The 17,037-nt window shown below is 40.9% G+C and overlaps 1 protein-coding gene across 2 annotated transcripts in view; it reads left to right on the forward strand.

The window, feature by feature from the left end:
• The window catches only part of grm5b (glutamate receptor, metabotropic 5b), a 94,605-nt gene that overhangs the window by 57,506 nt on the left and 20,062 nt on the right, over positions 1-17,037 (forward strand). For both annotated transcript variants that reach the window (XM_070543506.1, XM_054742749.2), the window contains exons 7-8: positions 11,391-11,626; positions 13,297-13,418. In XM_070543506.1, the coding sequence (XP_070399607.1) occupies positions 11,391-11,626; positions 13,297-13,418 (358 nt within the window). The remainder of the gene's footprint in view (positions 1-11,390; positions 11,627-13,296; positions 13,419-17,037) is intronic.

A 17,037-nucleotide genomic window follows, 5' to 3' on the forward strand; every position in this document is an offset into this window, starting at 1 on the left:
CTGCCCGGTGAAATGTAGGTGTGTGCATTCCTCGAAGGTTCGGTAAAAGTATTCAAACGCTCCAGTAGTGGAAACCGCCCATTATTGTCACGCAAGTAAACCCTTCAAATCAGAACAGTCTCCAAAACACATTTTTAGCCACTTTGTGTTAATAAAACACAACAGCTTTGAAAAATAGTGCTGTGGATGAGTTTGGAATGTAAAAGAGTCACGACAATTTTGTTTCTAAAGCATTTAACAGTAGGAAAGAAGACAGTGGCAGTACAATAACACACATCCAAAATTTCACAGGCAAGAGCACAAAACATTAAAATTTAAAAGCCGAACACTACATTAAAAAAGTGAGCCTTTACTCCTGATTTCAAACAAGTAATAGAAGGGGACTGTCTCACCACAAGAGGAAGCTCATTCCAAAGTTCAGGAGCAGCTAAAACAAAATCATGCTCCCCACGAGATTTATAGTGCACTTGTGGGATTCAGAGAAGGAGATAGTCAGCAAACCTAAGAGAGCCAGAGAGTTTCTCTGAGAGATAGGAGGAATCCAGTTCATGAAGGGATTTATAGACAAATAGCAAAATCTTAAACTGAACCAAGTTTAAAACCAGAAGCAAATGTAGATTAGAGAGTATAGGAGTGATATGAGTGCGCCTATCCGAGTTTGTCAGAAATTGACCTTGGAAGATGGTGTAGCAAGACTTGTTGACACCAGACAGAACAGAATTTGCATAATCAAGTCTGAAAGTTTTAAAAGCATGAATAACAGATTCTAAGTGGGATCTTTTAAGAATGGGTTTCATCCGGGTTATGCGACAGAGTTGGAAAAAAGCAAGATTACAATAAAACATTTTCAATAAACAACATGAAACAATTAAATTCATCTTGTTGATTTGATCCTGTAAAAGCAAAATGACCTGTCAGAAATTTAACTGTGTTAAAAATGCGGCTTTCGTTAATATAATCAGACAAAGCCCAAACATGGGTAAACCATTGCAGCAATTCAAGGAGTCAGAAAGTTCTCCGCTGCCTTGTGATGGATTTTATAACCAAGAAAGATCCAACTAAAAATTAATAACCATTCACAAATGAGTTCCAGATTCTATTTATACTCCAAATGAACCAAATGGGAAGGTAGTTGCCCCAGGCTTGGGTATGTGGCATTGATTTGTTGAAGTTCTGTTTAAGGTAACGCTGTGGCCTACAACACATTGTTCAAAGAGCATTTCTGATATTGGCATGGGGCCATCTAATGTTAATTGAATGGTGAATAGAAAAGTGTGTGTGTGTGTGTGTGTGTGTGTGTGTGTGTGTGTGTGTGTGTGTGTGTGTGTGTGTTTCTGTCTGTGCATACACTTAAAATCCAGTGTGCCTCTAATGAGACACAAAGTACAGACAGCAGGTTGAGTGTGGGCTGGAAACCATGACGACGGCCTTGGGTTTCTAGACATGTGGGGAGAGACAGAAAAGGAGAAAGCCAGATTGTCGTTTTTAACAGTTTTTGTGATCCAGAATAGATCAGATATGATTGTTCTAAGTAAAGCAGGATTGATTTATAGTAAACAATAGCTTCCTAGCACATTTGTAATTTGACGTTCAGCACACAGGTGTACCCTGACATCTTACTTTAAAGCCTTCCTTCTTTGTGCCATCACCAACACAACTTTAGGTGTAACGTTTTTGTCTTAAAGACACAATGTGTAGTTTTTACCATTAATTTCTGGAAATAACCATCAAAATTTTGTTGAAAATGAATGAAATGATGCCCAGTGATGCCCAGTGGTCTAAAATACATGGGAGCAGGTCTAAGTCTCTGGGCGATTACATGCCATGTTTCCTTCTACGGGAGCCCATGACAAAATGCATTTACTGTTTTGTAACAAATGGTAACAAAATTTTTGTATTCTTAAATGTTGTTGTTTTACACATGTACCTCTTCACTTGTTGCCAGTGATGAAAGGGAGTCTGATGTGCTTGTTATATTGCTGAAGTTTGCACTCCCCAGGGCTTTTTCACCCTAATGGGCATCCGCTGGTGCGGTCTTACTCCAATTCAAAAATACTGCTTGCTTGCAATGATTTAGGTATCTACTGCCCCATATCACCAGGAAAAATACACACTGTCACTTGAAAGCATCCATTTGTGTGTTTATATTTGGTTCAAAGTGTGACGAAAATGTTGCAAAAAGGATTTTGTTGGTTGTAGTCCTTCCGGGTGGCAGCCTGAAGTGTAACACTCAACATTTTTTGTGAATGGCCAGTGTATTTTTGGTGTTTTATACTTGAAAGTCTGAGCGCCCTGACTTAGTTGCTGTGGAAGACCTGATGCTGCCGGGGCAGACAGCTCCTCATGGCATTTCCTTGCCTTACTCTACTTGGCTCATCTGGACTCAGCCGAATATAAATTTTTACTGGGGTGTGTGTGTGTGTGTGTGTGTGTGTGTGTGTGTGTGTGTGTGTGTGTGTGTGTGTGTGTGTGTGTGTGTGTGAGTGTGTGTGCATGTGTATGTGTGTGTGTGTGTGTGTGTGTGTGTGTGTGTGTGTGTGTGTGTGTGTGTGTGTGTGTGTGTGTGTGTGTGTGTGTGTGTGTGTGTGTGTGTGTGTGTGTGTGCCTGTTAATGGTTTAAAACTGTTATGGGAATTTGGAGTCATTTTGTAAAGCACTTTGCACTTTGTTTGAAAGGTGCTTTATAAATAAAACTGACTGATTGACTGATTGATTGATTGATTGATTGATTGATTGAAGTTACCATCTTTTCATAATCCAGAAAATGCCATTAACTTTTGTGGTCTGATGGATTGATAGGGGTTATGAATATGTAACACGTATATATGTATATTTATACAGCTTCAGACTGCATTTGCCTTACATATTTGATCAGTCACTGTGCTTTGTCAGTAAGCTCAACCCTCTCTCACAAATATATAAACACTGCTAATAGCACCAAGGGTGCAATGAGAACTCACACTACCTCAAGCATGTTCATTTATGACAACACTTTTTCTTTTACCACTAATATAACAAAAAAAATACAAGTGCTGTTTAGATAAATGCTTTTTTCAGATTTGGACGGTAATCTCAAGATCCCATTTTATGACCCATAGTAAAGTCTTGATCCCACATATGGGAGGCAAACTTGTGCCTTTACAAAGGAAAAGCCACAATTGTGTGTTGCTCTGTATAAGAGAGAGTCAATAAGATTAATACAAATAACAAGGATCATCAAGGAGGATGGTCCAGAGTTTTAATTTCTCTACTTTTACTGGTCCTGAGTGTCTTATTAGTTGCTTTTTTCTGTATTTTTCTCCTCCCTAGTTGTCTTTCTTTCCTCCCTTCTGAACCAAACACAGTGTTGAACCAGAGTTTTCTGTTGCGTAGTTTGATTTCCAAAGCCAGCCATCTTTTTATGAGGTGAAGACAATTGGATAAATAGAACAACGGTTCAGGTTTTACTGTTCTGCAGTTTCTATTAGTGTTACTGGTCTACCAGAGTGTGAGTGGTCTGCTGGTTCCTGTCTCTTAGTTTAAAGTGTTTCAGTAGCAGGAGATAAGCTTGTAAGGCCTTTTAATGCTCAAGGGTTAGGGTTATTAAACCAATAGAAAAACACTTTTTACCTGATAATTATGCATTCATTCTTAAGGTATCAGAGTTCTGGAAAACGTGGATTCATTAGGGAACCTTGAACACATTTTTGACTTTAATAAAATAATTACATGTCCAACTGTCCATGCCTGTCTCTGTAGCAGGCTGAATTCTCATTAATACGTTTAGTGTCATCTTTCCTATCAGCGGGGTTCTCTACTCAAAGCCAGGGGGTCACACCTTTGATGCATTTTTAAAAGCAATAATTTCCTTTATTTTTCTGCTTTAAAAGTTATTTGAAGAAAACCACGTGGCTCTGGAAGTGTCAGCTGCTCACCTGCATAGAATAATTGTATTAGGTGTGAAAATTAGGTGTGAAAATCACTAACTACAGGTAGATTTGCTGGCTGGGAAATGTGACCTTGTCTTTTTATTATTGTTGAGTCATAAAATAAAGTGGATCGTGCAAAGTTGTAGCTGCTGTGCTGGGGTGGTTTGGATCATTATTAAAACTAATGAAACGATAAAAGTGACTTTTTGTTTTTACCAAGGGTATCTTTGTTTGGTATTGAAATTTGTTAGGTGATCTGAAAGATTTAGGTGTGAGAAAATGCCTTCTTATCTTGTCGATTTTCTCCTTATCAAAGCGTTGTTATCATTATGCCAAGAGATGTATTGAGAACAAGTTTTGAGTCAGGCTCTAAGGACTGGACTACCTTTCTCTGGTACAGTAACACTGGCAGAACCCTGGGAGGCTCTCCATCCTACTGTCATATAACACCTCACAACAACTAGCTGGCAACTCGCGTGATAATAAAAGAACAACAATAATGTACAACTTTTTTAATGTCTGAGCAATCTGCTCTCACAAATGGCCTTTTTCGTGTTTGCTCTGATCATTTCTGTCAATCTGTTTAAGTTCAGACCTCAGGAAACAGTAAGCAGACAAAACAGCCTCTTTCATTCTTGTTTTTTTAAAATAAATAAACAAATAAAAAAATAAAAAAATCATATTTTAAATCATTTTCTTGAGTCAGTTTTGCTAAAATGACCCTTAATGAAATGCCACTCAGACTCCCACCATCCTCTAGAATATCACATTTGCAACTTCAGAGTGCCTGTCTGATCTGTTGGACAAGAAAAAAATGGAGCTTCCATTCCTGGCCCTGCAGTCTGCTTCCAGCATGTTTTAGATCATGATCACAGCTGATTTGTTTCATTCAGTGATGGCTGGGAAGACATTCCAGCTTTCAGGTTGGGTGTTAAAAAGACGAAAGCACAGTGTTCGGTTCTACTAAACGGACACTAGAGGGTACGAAAAACGATCCAAAACTGACTAGTCTCTCTTTAAATGAAGAGTAATAAACCTAATTGAGTTTATTTGTTATGGACTTGGTTTAATGCTGGTCTGACATACAAATGTATAACAATCAGTCATTTGGTTACTTCTCTGCTGCTTGCTATTGCAAAGTCAAATCTGATTAATTTAGTAAAGTTTGTATTTCATTTCTGTCTAACAAGCAATAAAACTTTTAAACAAGCCAATCAGCTTTCTCCAACAGCTCCACAATACACCATGAGACCTTTCCCACCAGGCAGTTGTGACTCTATTAATTTACACACATGTGAATTTTATACTTGCCTATTGGGATGTTTGCAGGTAATGGACATCAATCTAGGCGTAATTCCACTGTGATTCATGACTGCAGCTCTGAGACAACAACACTGACACTAAGAAGACACCGAGACAGAGATTTGGTGGAAGTCAGAATAGGCAGTTTACACACACACACACACACACACACACACACACACACACACACACACACACACACACACACACACACACACACACACACACACACACACACACACACACACACACACACACACGTTTGATCTCCAATCGTACTGAGGCTGCAGGGATTGCTGTAGGAGAAAATGAGTTTTGCAGTCTGGAAGCTCAGAGAGAGCGGGGAAAGAGGGAAAAAGAAAAAGTGGCAAAAAGAGGCAGAAATAAACAAAGTAACAATGAAAGGCGCACATTTTTCCTGTAAGAATTCCGGATGGCTGTCTTGCTTGAGGCGTATTGGCAATAATTATGAAAGGAAAAGAGATTTGTCATTCACATCTACTTCCTTTCGCTTTATCTCTATCACACACAGATACATTCACGTCGCCATCTGTTCTTCCTAAAGAAGCAATAAAGCTGAGTGTCCTTCAGAAGATGCACACTGTAGTAGTATGTCTCCATGTTACGTGGGCGTGCTTTGTGAGGAAGTTCATTTAGCAAGTGTCTGACTGGCTGCAGCTGCTGAAATCAATTTGACCTAGATCATCTCAGGAGTCAGATGGCGTGTGGGTGTGTCTGTGCATAGTGGTTCTCACCCATTTTGAAATCATGCTATAAATTTTGGACATTGCACATAATGATGTAAGAGCCCCCCCACCCCAACGTTTCCTCTGACTTTCCAGCCATCATTTAGTTTCTGCTTCCTTTCATGCTACGTCTCCTTGATTTGCCATTTCTGTAGTCTGTCTCTTGCTTGCCTTTTTCTTTTCATGCTGATTTCTGGTAGAAACGTGCATGCACGTGTGTGAGTTTGCTTGTGTTCGTGACATACTGCATTGCTATGCTTCACCTGCCACCTAAAACATGTATTTGTTGTACAAATACCAGTTTCAAAGGATGAATTCCTCCATTTTGCATCTCTTTATCATTAAATTGTGTTATTTTTAGGTTAAAACAAATAGTGGAAGTGGGTTAAAATTAACTTGAACAAAATCTTATATTGTAGCTCTCCTCCTACAACCAGCAAAAGTAGCCAGACCAACCTTTTTCCACAAGTTGCATGAGTTACTGAGAAAAAAACAGGAAAGAGGTTAAATCAGGAGGTTTTCTTTTACTCAGCCATCTTTGAACTCTTGTCTGCTCCCAGTAGACTCCAGTAAAGGAGAAGAGGCTGAATGGTATCCTTTCTAATTCCCCTCCATCACAGCTTTAGGGATAAACTGGGTTCTGTGCTAACACAGCATTGTAAGACAAGCACACTAAAAGTGTGTTTGGAGCTCAGGTGCATTCAATGATGAAATGTTTGCCAGATATCTGTTATTTTCTTTTCTTTTATCTTCACTTTCTTTTAGATGCAAATTCAAGTCATGCCTGAAAGGAACTGGATAAATACTTAGACTTGGGGTTAATATTTTAAAAAGTCAGAGTAAGTAAGTAAAGATGACAGAACGAAGAAGGGCAAAGCACGTCAGCAGCATAGAAAACTAAATATTTTTATGTTCAATTATGACATTCACAAGTGCTTTTGGGATCGCTGGATATTTTAGGATCTGTGTAATAGAATTATTTAGCTAAAACAACGTTGTGCTTTAAAGGCACACTTGGCAGTTTTGGCTTGCTTTTAGCACCCCCTAGTGTTTGTTTAATAGAACTGATCTTTCTCATTGCTGTGCATTCGTCTTTTTAACACTTTAATCTAACTGCTGAAATGTCTCCCCAGCCTTCATTAGTGTCTACAGGAGCAATTTAATGCTAAATTAAACAAATCAGCTCTGTTCACAATGTAAAACATGCAAGGAACGTGCTGGAAGCAGACTGCAGTGCCATGTATGTCAGCTGAAGTTGCAAGTGAAATTTAGAGGGGGCGAAAGGGGCCTGAGTGACATTTCATTTACCCTGTAAAGCTGCACGTTTTAGTTTTAACCCCGCTTCAACACACCTGATTTCAATCAGCAGGTAGTTAACTCATTCACTGCCAGCTGTAACGTCCAGCAACGGTCAGTTTTAGGTACAGTTTGACCATTCAACATCTATTCAACATCTGGTCAAAAAGGAGACACAAGACTGCATGTGTTCTAGGGCTGCAGCTATCGAATATTTTTGTAATCGAGTACTCTATCGAATCTTTTTTTCGATTAATCGAGTACTCTAATAAATTACCCTTTTGTGTTTTTAAACCATTATATCAAATAGCATGTTATAAAATATGAAAGACCTCTTAAAATTAGAAAGCAATTGCCAGCTATTCTTCAAGTTTTATTCAAAATTAATTTTCAAAACTTCAGCACTTCAACTTTACTTCACAGTAAACAAATGCCTGTGCAAAAAATAAGTATACAACCTGAGCCGATTTTCCCCTCGTGGGACAATCTGCTAACCTGCAAGCCAGACAAAAACTAGGAGGATAACTGTTGAAGTAGCGCTGCGAGCGGCTGCGGCCCAAACAGAACCAGAACCGCTCATGGCGCATGCGCAAACAGCTCGCCGGCTGTTTCCCTATTAACACACGTCCGTTTTAATTTCTACACTCTTTTTCTCACACACTAACAAGGATTGTCAAGAAAGCATGTTTGCCGTGGTTATGTCAAATTATACTGATCACAAAACATTTATTTACTTTCTTTCATTTTCCTCCACCACTCATAAATACCCGTGTCCTCCTGCAGCAATCCCGAGGGACAACGGACATCAATAACAACACAATAAAAAGTCCGACATATTGTGTAAAAACTGCTATTTTTTAGCACATTTTGAGTCCGATGTGTTGCTACCAGATGCACAGTGTGAGCTGAAACTGAGTGCTACAAACGAAAAAGTCGCACAGTGTCCACAGAATATATAGAAATACAGGCTAAAATGCATTATCTTGTAGAGGCTCCGAGTCCGCTTGCAGACAGGTGCTGCAGCATGGAGGATGTGGTGTTGTGGTAGGCTAAATCCATTTTACAGTATTTATACTGGACTACGTTTTCCACCTTACGACGTGAAAAATCGTCCCACAACTTTGACATTTTGTGTCTTTTTCGCGCTCCACCGGGGTTCAAATTGTCCGCCATGGCTTAAGAGAAAGTTAAGTTACATTCGCTACCCGCATGTGCATTCAGTCCAGTGGGCATGTGCATCACTTATTTCAGTCCGGGTGAAACATGACCCCGGGCGATTGCAAAGCCATGAATTAATTAAATATGAATTAAACGAATCCTCTAGGCAGAGAATTTGACTCGAGGCTTTTTTGTACTCGAATTATTCGAGGTACTCGAGGAATCGTTTCAGCCCTAATGTGTTCCCTTTAAATTGGCCTGCCTCCACCCCACCAGCTGGAGCTCAGAGCCTGCAGCTCTGAACAGATAACGAAATGCCAACAATAACGTTTTCTCCTCAAGGTCCAATCTTTCAGGTCTTCATGCCTCCATATAAGGAACACTCCAGCTCGGATAAGTTGCTAAATCAGATATGAACTTCTACAACTTACAAGCTAGATAATCATTAAATAAATGTTTGTTTATTGCTACTTATAATAATTATTGTATAATGAAATGTTTCGTTAATCTGTGCTCAATAATTGAAGTGTGAAATGAATGTTATTTTATGTTGTTTACATGGCAAGGTCATCACCATTTGCACTCACACAAGCTCAAGTAAGGTTAAGTTGAACTTGTGACACATAAATAGTCTTTTACCCTAGTAAGAGCCTCTGTATCAAAGAAGATGTGTTTCTGAGGTTGTCTTGGTAACCATTCCTCAACTTGTCAACCTTTGGTTGGCTACACAAATCATAACATGAGAACATCAAAACTGGATCCCTCTCGGGTGATCTCTCAGTTCTAAAGAAAGTTTCAGACTGGCCATCTGAAGAAGCAAAGCCTCTTTAACCCATCAAAGCTTTTGACACGTCGTCAAAATCTTTTTGCACCTGCAAAGCTGATACCGCAAAAGTTCCTGCAGAACAAGCTGGTATTGTTTAGACTCCTTAAGAGCCCCAGACGCACGGTTCCATCCGTCTGTTGTGACCTGGAGACAACTCTAATGGGCCATTCCCATCTGTACCGAGTCGGCCCGGGCCGGGTAGCCCCAGTCGGCCCCAGCCTGGCCCGGTTGATTCCACACATCCTTGTCTTAAGCCCATGTGGGCTGATTCTACCCACCAATCAGAGGCTTGCTCTAATGGAAGGTGTGAATTTGCTGTCAGCAGTGGGTGTGTTGGCCCTGGTCGGCCTGAAGCAGACCCCCTCGAGAAGAGGGCTGAGAATGAGCCTTGGTTGGCCCGGAAAAATACCAGGCCACCCAGATATGTAAACAACCTACGCTACCCGGCCCGGGCCGACCCGGTACAGATGGGAATGGTCCATAAGACCGGTTTAGTGGGGCCGCAATTTCTTCTACGGACCTCCGTGCCTGGAAGTCCGAGGACTTCTACATTCCGGATCTACCAAGAGGGTCTTTGAGTGAGTACGTAGACATGACAGATTGCGTCTGATGTGTTTTGATAACGACCACCTTCATAGCTCAACGCAAACCAAATTCTTTTACATCCAGAACTCAGCTCTCCTAGATAAGGAAGTTCTGACTAACATCTCATTGACACATAGGTTCATACATCACATTTAGTTCCATCCATCACAGTAAACGCTTAGTTAACTTGTCATGTTTTAATTGTTTGTAAAATAAATTCTTACTTTTATAAACCTGACTCTTTCCTGAATCAGAATGAAGTGTGTACAATTCCTTAATAAAGAAAGAATCCTAGATCTTCTGATAAACACAGTAAAGACCAAGCAGAGTTGATATTCTATATTTAGATAGAGTATCACAGCTTATTGGTCATAAGTAGAGGTAATATATTTATTGAGCTCTTAAAGCACCCAATTTCCTAAACCCTACAGCCGTTTCCTAATCAGTAAAGCCCTTGGCTACCAGTGTTTTTCAGTGTTTGTACAGCTTTTTTTTAAGAGTCACAGACCGTTGCGCGGTAGGATGATGTTGGTGCCAAAACTACCAAAACAAAGAGTAGACTTATCTCTTACATCAGGAAGAATCTGCAATGTTACAAAAAGGTAGTAAAAGTACAAAATTGAAGTTTGATTTTACAAAATAAAAAATACATGTACAAAATGAAAATTTCCTGTTACAAAACAAGAAATACATGTACGAATTGAGAATTACAAGTTAGAAAACTAAAGTTACAAGGTACGAATCCAAAGTTACATGTCATGAAACATGTTCCAAGTTACAAAACTTGGTACGAGTTACATTGAATATTGTCCAAATCCTAGCCCCATACTGTGTCTGCATCAGACTATGACATCACCTAAGTGGTTGGTTAGCTTGTTTTAAATTAAGATTTTACAGAATAAATCGTTATTGTCTTTATCACTGTTACCAGGAACAACGAAATTATGAAAGTGCAGTAGACTCACAAGCGTACAACAAAAGAGATAAAAACAGGATAAAATCATACAGATTGCACATATTATGGAAAAATATTGCTCTAACCTCTGTACAGTTGCCCTGTGGTCAATATGCCCACACACAGCATTCTTCTGTACTTGTAGGCAAGCAGCAACAAAGGCAGGTTTTGTAGTTAGTTGGGGTGCAGATGTTCAAGAACAATCCACATGTTTTTTTTTTCTGTACGGTTTTAGCAATCTGCCTCTTCCCTCTCATTGCATAAGGCCTTTCTTTCATACTTTCACAATCGTTCAGTCATTCAGATGACCTGCATTCATCAGCTTAAACTACACTCTGCTAAAATAGACCATTCTGTGCCAAACTCTTCACAATTTCCCTATCAATCTTCTGACAAAACTATTATTGGTTATTCAAAAGGAAAAAGCAGCAAAATCATTGTTTTGTTCCAACCAAATTGCTGCAACAGATATTGGGAAGAAATAGTGAGAAGTGTTGTTTTCATGTGAACAATTGTAGCTGTTATTTTGGCCCTGGGGCATATTGAATGTATGGATGCTTGGGTTTGCTAAACATATAAATCTATTGCTTTCCTTGCACTGTGCTCCTCTGCAGCGACGGATGGGCGGACAGGTATGATGTGACAGATGGCTATGTCAGGGAAGCGGCCGGGGGTATTACCATCAAGCTGCAGTCAGCTGACGTGAAATGGTTTGATGATTACTACCTTAAGCTCCGTCCTGAAAACAACCACAGGAACCCTTGGTTTACAGAGTTCTGGCAGCACCGTTTTCACTGTCGACTGAAAGGTCATCCAGGGGAGAGCAGCAAGTACAACCGCACTTGTGGAAGTAAGTGGAGACAGAAATAAAAACACAGCAAGAGAACAATCTATAGTTGCTGTAATTAAACCAGTTTTGTTTCCATGACCGAATCAATGGCTACGTTAGGGTTGGAACCAGTGCTTAATTTCTAAATGAAACATTCCCAGAACGCAAATAGTGACGTCAAACCAAAGTTCACTAAAGGCAAAACAGATGCTGGAACGGGCACGGGGGGTTCTGTTGACTTGCTGGAGTTTTTGACAATTAAAAATTGCGCCCACATTTTCTAAGTTAACACACCTATCTTTCAAAAACGGTAGTTTTTGCATCTTTACTCTTCCCCTGCTTAGCGGCACAAACTCCCTGATGTGCCTGAAGCCTCTCAGAGTCCCTGCTGCTCTAAACATTGAAAGTATAATTTCATTTTCTGTTCCTCATTTCTTATTACCTTCAATGGTGTCTGTTTGTTGCAACCACCAGGTACAAAACAAATTTGTTTTTATTTGACTTTTTTTCTGTCCTGCCTGTTTATTATCTTCCTGTATCTCCTCTCAATCCTAAAGAAAAACTGCTACCTGGCTTCATATTTATTCACCTCATGAGTTACCTTAGAACTGTAGTTCAAAAAGATCTACAGACCGCAAAAACAGCGGAGTGCACGCTGCGCGCCGGCTGCACCGGTAAGGTGAAATCGCCGGAGGACAAAACAGGTGATACGCTCTGCTCCGCAGCAGCAAAACACATCAGGGACAAAAAAAGAAAGCATGAAAGGATATGAGCTGACATAAACGATTGCGTGTTAAATTTGTTTTTGAGGTGGCGACACTTTGAGAATGTTACTGTGGCCGTGCTCAGGACGTATCTGTTTGGAGTGCATAAGAGCTCTGCGCCTCTCAGCTCTAAATAATCCCTGGAGAGTCCACATAGATAATGTAATATAAGTAGAACCAGAATCGTTTTCGGGCTCCCCCTGGGTGTGAGGGCTTCCAGGGGAGCCTGTCATCCTTTGGGGTGAGCCGGGATCCCTTTAGCTCACCCGTAATTCGAACCCTGCGTATAGCACAAGTTGGTCGCGTGAGTTGCCGGATCCTAGCAGACAGTTGCTGGAACGGTCCTTTCAAAATAAGACAGTTCCCGGATCTTGTTCTGGCAAGATCTGGCTGAAATTAAGCACTGGTTGCAACGTTTCTGTTCTACGTGGAGGGTTAGGGTTAGCGTGGAAGGGTTAGGGTTTTTTTATGCCATTGTGATTGTATGTTTGATTTGGACCATCATAAAAAGCAACAGTACACGTTTGCATTTCACTGACTAGCTTATAATCACCACTAATAATGCAAAATATACATATGTATACATACATAGAACATATGGGTGCATGTGGCTTTACGGTTCATTCAGAGAGTGAACTCTCACTTGATTTTTACATTTTTCATTCAGTCTATTCTCCTTCACTCGCTCTATTCATAGACTAAACAGTGTGTGAGTGTGGCATCAAAGGGAGTCATTTCATATTTATTCTAATGAAATGGGACATGAAATACAAAAGGAACAGGACAGAAAAGGAAAGAAATGATATGCAGAGGTGGGAAGGAGAAAAGGAAAGTAACCCTTGATGTCAGCAATGAAAAAGAACAATGTTGTTTCTATTCTATATCTAATTTTCATTTCTCACTAACTCTGCCTGCCTACCTCTACAGAGCGGGAGTCCCTTCGCCAGCAGTATGCCCAGGACACCAAGATGGGGTTTGTTATAAATGCAATCTACTCCATGGCATACGGCCTGCATAACATGCAGCGTTCTCTTTGTCCGGGCTATCAGGTACGTCCTTGGGAAACATGGGAGGGGGCAGCAAAGAAGCTATTTGCACTGAGAACCATTATGTTACAAAGAAGAGCTGATTTGTCACTTTGAGTGATTTCTCATCAGGGGTGTTAATTTTTATGTTCTTTTGGTCCATGGGGAATTAATTATTCAGATGTTGGTAAGAGAAAGTCTCCTTACTCCTTATGAGATGTTTAAGCTGCAGCTGTTTCACACCTGCTTAGATTCTATCAAAACCTGGATGGCTGGGAGCTTTCTTCAGCTGAATGAAGATAAGACTGAGATCCTCATCTGTGCCCCAGACAAGCTGGTTCCCAAAGTCAGAGACTCTCTTGGTCAGCTTGCTTCTCACACCAAACCTTCCGTCAGGAATCTTGGTGTGACCTTTGACCCAGCTCTCAACCTGGATTCTCATGTCAGTTCTCTTGTTCGCTCTTCCCTCTTCCATCTCAGGAACATTGCTAAGCTGAGTCCCATTCTGTCCCGCTCTGAACTTGAGACTGTTCTCCACACCTTCATCTCCTCACACTTAGACTGCTGTAACTCTCTTTTCACGTGTCTGAGCAGAACCTCCCTGAACCGTCTACAGGTGGTTCAGAATGCCTGTGCTCGGCTTCTGACCAAGTCCTCCAAACACACCCACATCACCCCGCTTCTCCTCCAGCTTCACTGGCTGCCAGTCAACTTCAGGGTTCATTTCAAGATCCTGGTTCTGGTCTATAGGGCCTTACATGGACAAGCACCATCTTACATTGGTGATCTTCTTAGTCCCTACACCCCCAGCAGGTCCCTGAGGTCCAGTGACCAAAGCCTACTGGTTGTGCAGCGCACCAGGCTAAAGACCAAAGGTGACAGATCATTTGCTGCTGTGGCCCCCAGACTCTGGAACTCTCTCCCCCTGAGCCTGAGATCAGTGGACTCAGTGGTCTCCTTTAAAAAAGCAGCTGAAGACTCACTTGTTCAAGCTGGCTTTTGTATGACCTTCTTCACCACTCTCTATTCTGCTCTCCCCACCTATTTCACCTTCCTCAGGATCCACTGGTTTCCCTCTTTCCTATTCACTCTCTCTCTTTTTAACATTTTTTAATCACAATTGTCTATTTTCGCTCATTTTAAATATATTTTTAAACATTTTCTAAATGCTTTTTTATATTTTTACATTTTTTGTTTTTTGTTTTTGTGAAGCGCCTCGTGATTTTTATCTTGAGAGGCGCTATAGAAATGATATTTTCTTCTTCTTCTTCTTCTACTCAGAGTCATGTTGTTTTTCTTCTGCTTTTCTCTGTCTTTTTGGTCTGGTAAATATATCCCCTTTCACACCAGGGCCCAGGTAGGGAATGAAGTGGTAGCCTGTTTTTTTCCCCCGTGCATAACCAGTCGTTTTTCAGCCCACTTCCCAAGGCGGTCTGCTTCAGGCCGACTGATTGACCTGCTCAAATTCACGCCTACCATTAGGGGGAGCCTCCGATTGGTGGGTAGAATCAGCCAGCGGGGGTGTATCGCAATGCATTATCTTTCTGGATCCTGTGGAGTAAACAACACCTCCGACTGAAGCCATGTCTCTCTGAGGAGCTTTTACACACAATACACACACACACACACACACACACACACACACACACACACACACACACACACACACACAGTGCCCAGGCATCAGCTGCCCCGCGGGAGGACAGTTACTGCAGTCTGGATGCAGTATCAGAGCAGAGTCTCTAAAAGCAGCACTGCTCATGGCCACCTTTGTTTAGTTTAATGGAGACACCACAGACTTTTGCCCCATCCACGTGTTCTGAGATTTCCACATTCCTGATAAGTGTGTGTGACCAAACCCTACCGGTGCGGGATCCAGTTCCATGCCATCCAGCCCAGACCGGACTGGGCCAGATGTGGAAGCGGCATATGACATCCTGATTTTAAATGATGGATGAGCCCTCCGCGCCATCACCCGTGGGTTTTTGAAGAGCTGAATTGAAGACCTGGTGAGCGGTACCCACCAGCTGGGCTGTGAAGTTGGGGGCAGATGATTGACACACATCCATTTCTGACCCAATGTAGTTATGGGCTAACTGAGCTAACTGCAGCTAATGGAGATTAGCCACAAAAGAGCACTTGAGTTGAGTAATTCTGCTACCCTCTGTGTTCTAGGTCATAACAATTACTCATAATTTCCAGTGCTGGTGAAGGTTCTCAGTCATCCAGGCCATGGTAATCCAAAGGGGTTGGAATGAAGGCAACTGCACTTCATTGGTTTCTTGGCAACGTTTCACTTCTGGTCCGAGGTGCTTTGTTAATTTTGACCTGTAATATGGGAGAATCAAGCTTATAAACCGTAGCTTTTTATTGTTGCTTAACCAGCGGAAACTACCTCCTCCCTACCCCTGAGAGTTGTTGATGTCATCTTTAAGAGCCTAAAGAAGTCCAGTTGCATTTATTCAACCCCCTTTGGATCATAATTTAAAGCTTTAATTACATCTAAATGGAAGAGTTACAAAAACACTCACCCGCCTCAGCAATGTCATGACGATAAACTAGATCGAATAAACCTAAATTAGTTTGTTGAACCAGGCTGTAAACATGTTTATTTCTGCTGTGAATTTGGCATTTTAAACAAAGGAGTCAGTGGAAGCTTGCTCCTTCCTGGAGCCAGCCCCTAGTGGATGTAGGGGGAACTGCAATTTTGGTCACTTCTGCATTGGCAGGTGGAGCTTCACCCGTGGTGGGTGCTGCAGCGCTCTCTCTATAATGTGGAGTGCACACCATTTCAGCAATAGATGATCTTTAACAAACACCACATATCTTTTTTCCCCTGTTTTCAGTTTTTTTGGATTCGTGTAGTTCTTCCTGCAGTGTTTGCCGCTTGCTGCTGCTTGTTAGTTCATAAAGCACATATTAGCTTTTTATCATGGAATTAGCTGTAATTGGTCAGTTAATGTTTTAAAATAACCATTATTGTTTGCATGAATGTAGGAAGGACAGCTCTACTGCACAGATTCTGGTTCCAATGCACCACCTGCAAATAGGATAGATGGATGTTGTAGTTTTAGTCAAGTGCATGGTCTGTTTTAAGCTGTATAGTTTTATAAAGTGGAAACTGATATGTTAGGAATTGTTTTAAAAAAGTGATTATTTTCTGAGGTTACCACATGATGGTGATTATAATTCTGCATTTGTTTGAATGGTCTGGATTTATCAGATTGTGGACCTAAATAAGTACATTTTCTATCTAATAGTAAATAAAGGCTTTTGTATTGATCTCCTGAAGGTGTGATTAGTCCCACACTTCCTGATTACAGCTACTATTATATTATTTCTGCAAAGTGGTTTAGAGTGCTCTACAGTCCTCGTTGATTATTTCCTCTGCAGATTTTCCACCATTGGTTTATTCCTTATTTGTATGCAGTTTTCTGCTGTAAATGTGAAGACTAGTTAGATTTTCAAATGTAACCAGTGACTGGCTTGTTGATTTAGTTCCACAAAACCAGATGAATCTCTTAAACACAAAACACAGATCTTATTTTGTTTTATATTTCACTGAAAAGCAGAATCTTGACTATTTCTGTGCCTCTGTCAGTGCGCCCCAGGGCAGCTGTAGCTACATCGTAGCTCATCACCA

This window comes from Nothobranchius furzeri, chromosome 13, assembly GCF_043380555.1.
Source record: "Nothobranchius furzeri strain GRZ-AD chromosome 13, NfurGRZ-RIMD1, whole genome shotgun sequence".
Classification (NCBI taxonomy): Eukaryota; Metazoa; Chordata; class Actinopteri; order Cyprinodontiformes; family Nothobranchiidae; genus Nothobranchius; species Nothobranchius furzeri.